Raw genomic sequence first — 10,110 nt, 5'->3', positions numbered from 1 at the left:
GGAGGAGGGGGTGGGGGCAGCAGAGGTGGCAGCTGCTGCTGTGGCTGCTGCTGAAAGTGACTGAGCTTCAGCTTCTGGTGGTGACCAAACTGGACTTGGATAGAGGGTGTCGGTAAGGTAGGCTGGACATGGGCTCCTTGCTGAACATCCTGTGGGGGGACAATGCACACCGGCTGGGAAGGCAGCTGCTGCCCCAGCCGCTGGGACATGCTCTCCTGCTCGGCAGGGGGCTGGGTTTCCAGCCAGGGCTGCAGAAGCTTTGGTGGATGAGGACTGCAGGTCAGTTCTTTCTCCCTGGGCAGCAGGGTGGAACACTGCAGGGACCCTAACTGTTGGGGTACCATCTCAGAGGGCTGTCTAAAGCTGTGGGCTGGGTGGATGCTGGGTGGGGGGCCCTGACCTTTGAGGGAAGGTGAGATTGGGGAGCAGTGGGAGCAGCACACAGATGAGCAGCACAGTGCTGGGGATTGGAACTTGTGGGAGGGGTGGCTAAGAGCTTCCTGCTGAGCCACTACTGGGGACTGGTGGCTTTGATAAAAGGGTGGTGGCCCCTGTAAGCCTCCGTAAGCAGGAGCATCCGCGCGGGACAGTTGTCCACCTTCAGTAGTTATGCAGCCTGGAAATTCAGAATAGAGTTTTTCAGAGGGTTGTCTGCAGCTGCTCCCTCTTGCTCCCCCATACTCCTGGGATCAAAGGTCATCATTCAACAAGCCTGTACCAGGCACAGAGATTAAAAAATGCAACCCCTATGTCCAAGACTTATCCTAGAATGCTGCCAGTAATGGCATCTGTGTGGACCTGCTTTGGGAGGCTGGCATATTTGAGAAATTAGCTCAACTTTTACCAGCCCTGACTTTGTTTCTGTCCCACTAGGTAAGCCATGGGCTCCCACAAATAGCAGGCACTCCTTTTTTAACGAAACAGCCCAATCAGACTCTGACAAAAAAGAATCAGCATAGGAGGTGGGGAGGGAATATGCTGAAAAGAGGCAAAGGATAGAGAGCCATCTCTGGGACCAATGACCAAACCTCCAGATACGGGTATGGGAACTGTGTATTGAGCAAGTAGGATAGAAGAGAGTGAGGAAGCTCTGACACCACATCAGTGTCAGCTACCAGCACTGCCCTCTGTGGTCTGCGGGCCCTGGTGCACAGGTAGATCTATTGTTAATTCTGTCTTATGGCTCCTTCACCTCATTGTTTTTTGTTTTGAAATAGGTCTCTCACTCTGTCATCCAGGTTGGAGTGTAGTGGTTGGATCATAGCTCATTGCAGCCTCAAACTCCTGGGCTCAGGCAATCCTCCTGCCTCAGCCTTGAAAGTAGCTAGGACTACAGGCATGTGCCACCACATCCAGCTAATTTTTTTAAAAATTATTTTCTTTAGAGAAGAGATCTTGCTATGTTTCCCAGATCGGTCTCAAATTCCTAGCTTCAATCAATTCTCCCAACTCAGCCTCCCAAAGTGCTGGAAGACTGAGCTCTTTAAGGGCAGGGAGCATGTTTTATTCACCTTGACCCTTTTCTGCCCAGCATGGGAGCTAACCCTGAGTAGGTAGCCACCAAGGTCTGCTAAATTAAATCACAGGGGAGAGAAGCAAAATTAAACCTAAATATCATTTATCCCTTTGCCAAATTCATAAAATGTTAATCAACGAGAGTAACAGCCTGAAATGAAGGCAGCAGTTGGTCATCAGTTTAACAAGCTCACTAAGCTGTCAATACAGGCACAAACCTCAAGTTGTCTACATTCTGCCTAAAGACTGAATGCAAGCAAATTATCGCAATAGGGAAGAAAAATGCACAAAGCCATGGATTATCTGCTTATAGCTCAACTCCAAAGGATGTGTATGAAACACACACATATGCACACGCATCTCATTGTTGCTGAGACACCCCTGCTTGTGCCCACACATGTATGCCCTCTGTGACCACAGAGCCACATTCGTCGGCACTGCCATACTGCATTCTGGAGAGCAGAGCTAGTCTCGTCACCTCTCCAGCAAGGAAACCAAGGTAACAGAACATTTATGCAGAATGGTAAACTCAGATTTCAACTGGTCCTGATACAAAGTTCTATATTGCCATTGTTATTTAACCTCTTCACCAGAAAAGGTTTGCTGAATGACTCCATGACCATTGGCAGTCTCAGGTAGAGCTTTCTCTTGGGCATATGCTGACCTACCCAGTAAACTAAGCAACTAGGTCAAAGCCCACAGGGTGGGCCCTGGCTCACCAAGGGAAGCCAGCTGCTTGGTCCAGAAGTTAGGCTCCCAGGTGAATCTGATATTCCAGGGGGAACCAGGGTCTGTGTTACAACTTGTCTCCAGCAATCGCTGCATCTGAAACACAATCTGACAACAGTACTGAAAGTCACTTACCATTTATTTGGGTATCTTGCATCTGAATGACAGTTTCCCTGCCCTCACTCTTTGGACAGGCTAAAAGGCTTGATGTCATGGCTCCTCAGCCTCTGGTCATCCCCCATATTTTCATTTTCTTGCACCTTACTACCTTCCCACCCTCCCAGCTGATCTCCTTCCTCTTTTCAAGTTTCTCCAATGCCTGCTAATTTATGATCTTTTCCAGGCCTCAAGTGATGTGTCATTCTCCCTCAGGACATCAATGCCTGGCAGCGCCATTCATCCTGCCATTACCTGTATGTAAAAGCCTATGGGGACAGACATTCTCAGGGGTCCCCACTGCTCTGCTACCATCCTACTTCTTCCTTCCTTCCTCCTTCTTCTTCATCCTTCTTCCATTCTACTCAGTTGACCTCTTCCTGCCTCATTGTTTTCATCTTTTCCCATCACTAACTCCCTTGTATCTAGGACTTTGCCAATGAGCTAACTAATGTCCTAACCAACATCTTAGCCTCTTGCTCCTTTGATCTCTTTAATGTCAATCACCTTCATCTCTATTCTCAGTTTAGTCACCAGACCTAGACTCTATCCATCACCTAGAACCATTTTACCATGAGACCCTTAAACTCCAGCAACCCACTCACATCCTGATCATCACAAGCTCTTGCTCTTTTAGAACATGTTCTTCATCCTCATTGAACTCTCCAAGCCCTGCTCCTTCAGTCCATAGGGTCTCCCAGTTTCCCAACATATTCAGCAACAATATCACTAGTATCCCCCCCATCACCAATTCCTAACCTTAGGTCAATTCAGCCATCCCAAAGCCATGTTATCTGGGACTGCTTCAGTGATCATTAATTTCAGTGGCAGCCCTCAGCCCTTTTTTTCATTACTTCTTTTCTTGTCACTTTCCTCTACTGCTGTCCTCAATGGCTATTTAAAATCTCCACTTCAATGCCACTTACCAATGCTCAGTCCTCTTATTATCACCTCCTAATTCACAGAGAAATAAAAGAGACCATAAAGGATACAAACTCCCCAAACTTGTATCCTTTCTGCCTCCAAACCTGCCTACATTATATTGCCCTCCTCCTGTCCTCCCATCTTAGAGGAAGGTACTGTCCTTGTGTTTAAGGTCAACCAACTCACTCTAGATCCCTACCTCTTCCTGCCTTTTCAGTGTGCTCACTCCACCATATCCTTCCTATCTTCAACCTCTTCTCCCTTATAAATGTGTACAAGTGATTTTCAAACTTAAAAAAAAGTTTTCTCCAACTCTATACCTACTCCCCAAGCCTACTTTCTTATTTGCCTTCTTTTCATTTCTGTCTATTCTCATCTCCCATTCTCAGTCTCCTCATTCTGGCTTCTGACCCTTCTATTTTCCTGGAACTTCTTTCAAAAGATCACCTGATTCCCAGATGTCAAAGCTTTTCTTCACTATTCATTTTCTTTCACTAATGTAGCATTGGAAACATTGACCACTTAAAATTTGAAATTCTTTGTTAATTTCTCCTCCAAACTCTTACCGTTGCTTCTCATTCTCCCTCACTTATCTTCCTGTCTATGCTAAAAATGATGGTATTCCCTGGTTCCAGATTTGCTCTCCTTTTCTTTCCCCACACACTGTGCCAAGGTGATACCACTGATATCCCAGTGACTTCTACATCTCCATCTCCAACTCTAATTTTTTTCTGCCTTCCAAGACCCATATATCAAAAAAGTTTTTGGACATCTTCTTTCAAATGCCCTACAGGCACCTTAGAGTCAACATATCCAAATATAAACCCTGTCAACTTCTCCAAAAATTTTTAGCCTTCTCCTGGGTATAACCACCCTCCCATCATCTTCAACATCAACTTCAATGCCTCTTTTCCTCTTAGCCCCCTGTGTAGACCCTAGTAATTTTCTATGGGATGTCCAGCATACCGTTCATGTCCAGGATAACATCTGAATCCATGACTTAAGACAAAGAACTACAGACTTTCCCAGCTGAGTTACAGGGGGAAGGCAGGACTATTTCAGTACCTCAGTCCTTTGTGCTATGGGGTTTGGTAAAAAATGGTACTTCCTTGCTGACCCAAGAGCAGTGATTGAAGTTAAAGGATAGATGGAGCTGCTATTTTATTTCTCCTTCCATTCTTAAAACAAACAAACAACAAAAAACACACTGCCATGAACAGCCTCATTGTCCTATGACAAAGGTGGTGCTCTAATAAGCTATAAGAACAGGCTGAGGAGTTGGAAGTTCCTCTTACCAGCTCTTTGCTGAAAAGGAAAGGGACGCTGGTTTTGCTGCAGACAGCCCAGTTAATGAAATTCTGCACATGCTCAAACTGACGGTTGAGAACCATGATGCTCTGTAACTGCTGTTCTAGCTTCCGCTTCCTCTCATTAGTGATGCCCTGGATATGAAGAGAGAAGACAGAGTCCCTGATCCTGTTCTTAGACTGCTCGGGCAAACTGAGCAGTCTATCAGTGTGAACACAGATGGAATCAGATGAGGCCACATCCTGGGAGAAGGACAGCAGAACAGAGTGTTGCCATGGGCTGCTGATGAATGAAGGAGGAGAGGGAGAGATGGTGGGAGATTTTATAGTGCAAATATAGAAAGAGTGATAAATGAATAAGGAAATGAATCAATGTCTGCATCTCTTGAGAATAACTTGCTAAAGAAAGTGGGTTGTTTTGTGACACAGCTGTCTAAGAGCCATAGCATTGATGGGAGTCTGAACTGATTTTCCAGCCCTTAATGAGCCACCCTCCCAAAATTAGACTGGACATTTTAAGACACAAGGAGAAGTAGAAAGCTATGGAAATGGCATATCTAAATTCTATCCCAGGCTGCTCTGGATCCTGGGACTAGTTTGATATGTGTCTGGTTTCTGATCCAGTGAGAGTATAGAACCCATCCTTCTGATCCCTCTGGCCACATATACCTCCAACTCCTCTATGAGCCCATTGGCCTGTTTGTTCAGCTCATTCATCAGAACCATCTTGGCCATTTTGATCTGGTTTTCCACCTTCCTGTGCTGATGCTTCACTTCAAAAATCCTGTAAATACAATGGAACAGCACATAGTAAGACTTCTTTCATGGCCTATGAAGGCTGAGAGACAGCAAATATAAGAACCAACCACTTGGATGCTGCCTATTGAGATCAGGGCCCAGCAGAAACCAAATATAGAGAAACTTCCTCCACCACCCCACCTGTTGTACAACCCAATGGCCCAAAGTTCAACTTGGTTTTCTCTAGGTAAACCTCAAGTCCACACCAAGGGCAACCTAGCAGCTCACCAGTTGGCACAGTCATAGAGACAGGACTGAGAGAGAGACCATGAACATAATTTCACTCAATTTGTTATCTTAAAAGGAGAATGGTCCAATAAATGGTACCATGAGGTAAAAAGAACATAGGCAGAAACAGAAAGTAGACTAGAGGTTTCTGAGGGCTGGGGGTGTCTGGGAAAACAGAGAGTGATTAATAATGGTTTGGGGTTTCTTTTGGGGTGATAAAAATGTCTGAAAAGTAGACAGTAATTATATGCAGTTGCACAATTCTGTGAATATATTAAAAGGCACTGAATTATACAATTAAGAGGATGATTTTATAGTACGTAAATTTTATCTTAGTAAAACTATTTTAAAAAATAAGAGGATGGGCTTTGAAATCACTACAGACCTAGCTAGTACGCATACTCAGTTCAACCACTGGCTAGTTGTGTGCTCCCAGATAAGTCACCTAACCTCCCTGAACCTCAGTTCCCTCATCAGTAAAATGGTGACAACCCCAGTTTGAAAGAACTGTGAAGAACTGAACAAAATAGTGTGTATGATGCCCAATCCAGTGCCCACCACATGATGAGTTCTTAGTACCTACTAATCCCTCTTTGTATGTAAAACATCAATTATTTCATATCACTTGTAGATTTCTACAGAAAACACTGGCAAAAAGGGACCAAGAGTAGATTGCCACTGACTTGTTACACCCTACTTCTGTCTAGTTGATAAAGTATATACTTTGGCCCAGACTCATTCTGATCATTCTGACCTAGCTTGGCCTCAGTCACCAAGTGATGACTTGAAGACCACCTCACTGGCCTTGAGACCTCTAAGACCAGGATAGATGCCTGGTAGGACATATGTCCACATCTGTTTAACCATATGTCTTCTTCATAGGCACCACATCTGGAGACCTGGTACTGAACCCAGGATATAAAGAAACAGAGCATTTCCAGCATTGGCAAGGCACTAGCCTGTGCTACCTGTCCTCAATTTGCTTTGCAGATGCCTGTAGACTGGATTTCTTATGTGCCACCTGTGTAGTCACACTTTCCAGAAGCATCCTCTGGTTTTGCAAAACTTCTTCAACATGTCTGCACCTAAGGGATGAGGCAGAGAAAAAGCTGAGGAGGGCTGAGTCCTATTCTGCATGTGCCAGGCAAGCAGGAATCCTGACAGTGCATTGTCTCAGTCAGGCCCATATAGGCTGTGATCACACCTATGGCAAGTCTGAGGCGCTGCAGGCTCTTGACCCATTAGGCCTTTTCCAGAGAAGTCCCACAACAGGAGCAGAGAAAAATTTCAGCCCAGGAGCTGCAGGTTGGCTCAGGTAAAGAGAGGATTTTGATGCAAGGGTAACCCAGAGCCCTCCCAGGCCCACTTCAGGCAGCCCAGCAGCCCCACCTGTGTTCTTTGTGTTCCACCATTAGGCAGCTATGGCATGTGAGCACATCACAGGTCTCACAGAATAGTTTGAGCACTTCCTGTGTGTGTAGAGGACAGAACAAGGCGAAGTCCCCAGAACCACCATTCATTCCTGCCAAAGAAGATGGAGAAAGTGGGCTTTTCTTGCTCAGGTAGACCTCTCAGTTAAGTTTCGTGGAAAGCCCTCAGTATTCAGTGGATACCGCAGAGACACAGGGGTTAGGAGAAGGTGGTGCAAATAGGAGATGCCTCTCTAGGGATTCAGGCTTAGCATGGCTGGATTTGCCCAGCTGTCCAGACATATCACACCATCAAGTCCCAGCATCCCACCACCTGAGAAAAGTGCTTGCTACTGCTGCACGTGAATCTCCTACAGAATAATAATCCTCCAAAATTAACATAAACCTATTCATTAATCAGGATTCTGCTATTAGTGGAATTAAAACCAGCGACCCAGCCTTGCCAGGCTCCAGGCTAGATTGCATAGTCCATGAACTCTGGCTCCTGTGGGTTTGACAGATATAAAACCGCTCCCACAATTTAAGTGCTTTGAAAAAGGACTTTCAGGAAGATTGTCATTTAAAATAGATGGTGGTGGATGGACAGACGAATAAGCCCTGATCCAGATTGTTAAGTTAATCAAGTAACTAAGTAGAAGTGAGGCATAATTGCTTTAAATAGAGGTGAAAGGTGGGGAACTCAGCTAGCTTCCATGATAATTGAAGACTAGGCTTCCCTGCACCATCTCAATCACACTCACCCATCCCACCTCCAACAGGGAGAGACTAGAGTGAGTCACCCCCATGATGCTGAAGGAGACTTCCCCTACCTTCTCCCCTAGGAGAGAAACAAGGTCAGAAAGCTATTCTCCAGGGATTTCAGGGTTCAGTACTGCTTTAGGGCACGGGAGTGAATGGGAGAGGGAGTATTGGTACCTGGAGATCCCTTCTGGGTCCGGGGAAAGAGTGGGCCCCCAGGAGCAGGGCCATGCCGGTGCTCCTCTGTGCAAGAGCTGCACAGCCAGCGATTGCAGTAGGTGCAGAGGATGTGTGCCGCCCTCTTCTCCTTGCATTCAGAGCAGTTCTGGAAGCAGAGAGTACTGGAGTTAATGACAATATCTTCATTTGGGCCCTCCTCTACAAATGGCAAGTGCTCTAGGGACTGGAGTCCCATGGAGTTGTTCCTTCACTATTTTGGAGTGTAGTCTATTCTGGAGAACTGTCTGAGAGTGACATGGGTAGGCTTGGGAAGGAAAGCACCCTTTGTGACAAAAAGTACAGTGGCTGCCTCAGGGGCTGTTCACCCAAGTCCTGTGCTGAAGTTGAGGCTACCCAAAATAATAAACCAATGACTGACCTCAAGATATGCCCAGCCCGCAAAGGGTGGTACCCATTAAATGAGTAATGCTGTGATTTAAAAAAAAAATGCAACAGGAGCTAAGGAAGCAAAGGAATGTTTCCAGGAACTTAGTCTATGAGTAACCAGGAAAGTTTTCACAAAGAGATGATACTTGAGTTAGATATCAAATGACAAGTAAGTTCGCCAGGCAGACAATGGAGGAAAATGTTAAAACAGAGGGAAAGCATAGGCAAAAGGTGAAAGCAGAAAATTCAATGTGCCTTCAGAGAAGAGAAAGCCCAGATGAAGGAGTACACAGAGAGGTGATCAAATACAGTCAAGAAAGAACAAGTCCTGGCCAACTTTCAGAGCTGTTTCCACAACTGGGGTCTACCTGACTTGAGAGTACCTAGGCCTCTCCTAGGCCAAATGTTCATCCAATGGGTCAGCAAATACCTTTCCAGGGATGATATAAAACATCAGCAGAAGAGGAGATCTTTGAAATTTGACCTGTCTGTGCCTGAATCATATAGGCAACCAAACTGATGTGGATTCTGAACGTTTTACTAATTCAACTACAAATTCCTTAAAGATAGAGTACATGGGTCTATCTCTCTAGCACGTGGCACAGGGCCTGGCCCATGTCAGACATTCAACAAGAATTAGATACAGAAACAAGTAAGTAAATTAGTAAATGAATGAAATGTACTGGTAAGGAACCCCTAGTGGAAGGAGAAACAGAAGGGATACTAGTCAGTAAGTGATATAAAGTTTAAGAAATTTAAAAGGTTATAGTTGTTAAATACAGGCAAGATTAAAGAGCCCATTTAATCCAGGCTGGCGTGTGAATTTCAAGTCAGGAGGATAAAAAGAAAATAAAAGCCCAGTACTGATATTTTTCAGTAAGAGCTATAAGTGAAAAAAAACACCTAGATACATTAAGTGATTCTTAATGTACCTTAAGATACATTCACCTTCTGCTAAAAGCACTGGCACTAAAAATAAAATAAAAAGAAGAATAAAAAGACAGCCTATAATTTTTACTTAATATAAAATCCCCTTTTTGCTTTCCCCAACTCAAACATTTTTATTTTCTTCTAGATAGAAGGATGGCTGGGTAGATGGCTGGCTGGATGGATGGATAATTAGGCAAATTGGTGGAGAAGTAAGAAGCCAGTTAGAGTGACCAGTGGATAGACAGACTTGTGAACAAGGGCCTCACAGATTTCTGAAAAGGATCATCTGCTTCTTCCTTGTACTGACTTACCCTGGCCATCTTGGGTTGCCCAGTAGGAACACACTGCAAAAAGAAATGTTCAGTTACATCCCTGGTAAGACACACTCGCTTACACTCAGGACAGGAGATGAGCTCTGGGGGTGGGAAGAAAGAGAGCAGAGTCAGGGAAACATGACAGAGTATACATGAGGCCTAGGCATGAGACTTTCTAATACACAGCACAAGATATGTGGCACTGCCCACTTGTGCCAAAATGAGCTCTGTTTTTACCATGCAGGTCCCCTGAACATGACCACCCCACTGGAGCCTTCCCCACAGATTATCAGATCTTCTCATATCCTTGTCTTGACCTGGTCCTTCCTTCCTCACCTCCCCATAAGCCATGCTACTACAAACCCAACCCTATTCCGGTTCTAACAATCAGGTGCCTTCCTGCTGCTACCACTTCTCATTCCATACCATGAGAGC

The 10,110-nt window shown here is 45.1% G+C and overlaps 1 protein-coding gene across 1 annotated transcript in view; it reads right to left on the bottom strand.

Annotated features, from left to right (window-relative positions):
* TRIM66 (tripartite motif containing 66) overlaps positions 1-9,681 on the bottom strand; it is a 32,242-nt gene extending 22,561 nt beyond the window's left edge. Inside the window, 8 exon segments of the mRNA XM_021710653.1 lie at positions 1-616; positions 2,235-2,352; positions 4,620-4,766; positions 5,301-5,415; positions 6,626-6,742; positions 7,047-7,179; positions 8,003-8,150; positions 9,673-9,681. The exon segment at positions 1-616 is cut by the window's left edge and continues 316 nt beyond it. Of these exon segments, the coding sequence (XP_021566328.1) occupies positions 1-616; positions 2,235-2,352; positions 4,620-4,766; positions 5,301-5,415; positions 6,626-6,742; positions 7,047-7,179; positions 8,003-8,150; positions 9,673-9,681 (1,403 nt within the window).
* Between the last annotated feature and the right edge of the window lie 429 nt (positions 9,682-10,110).

This window comes from Carlito syrichta, unplaced genomic scaffold (genome assembly GCF_000164805.1).
Source record: "Carlito syrichta isolate Samal-C Ts95f unplaced genomic scaffold, Tarsius_syrichta-2.0.1 Scaffold296499, whole genome shotgun sequence".
NCBI lineage: Eukaryota > Metazoa > Chordata > Mammalia > Primates > Tarsiidae > Carlito > Carlito syrichta.
Note: the sequence above shows the minus strand (reverse complement) of the source record. Positions and strands in the feature narration are given on the sequence as shown.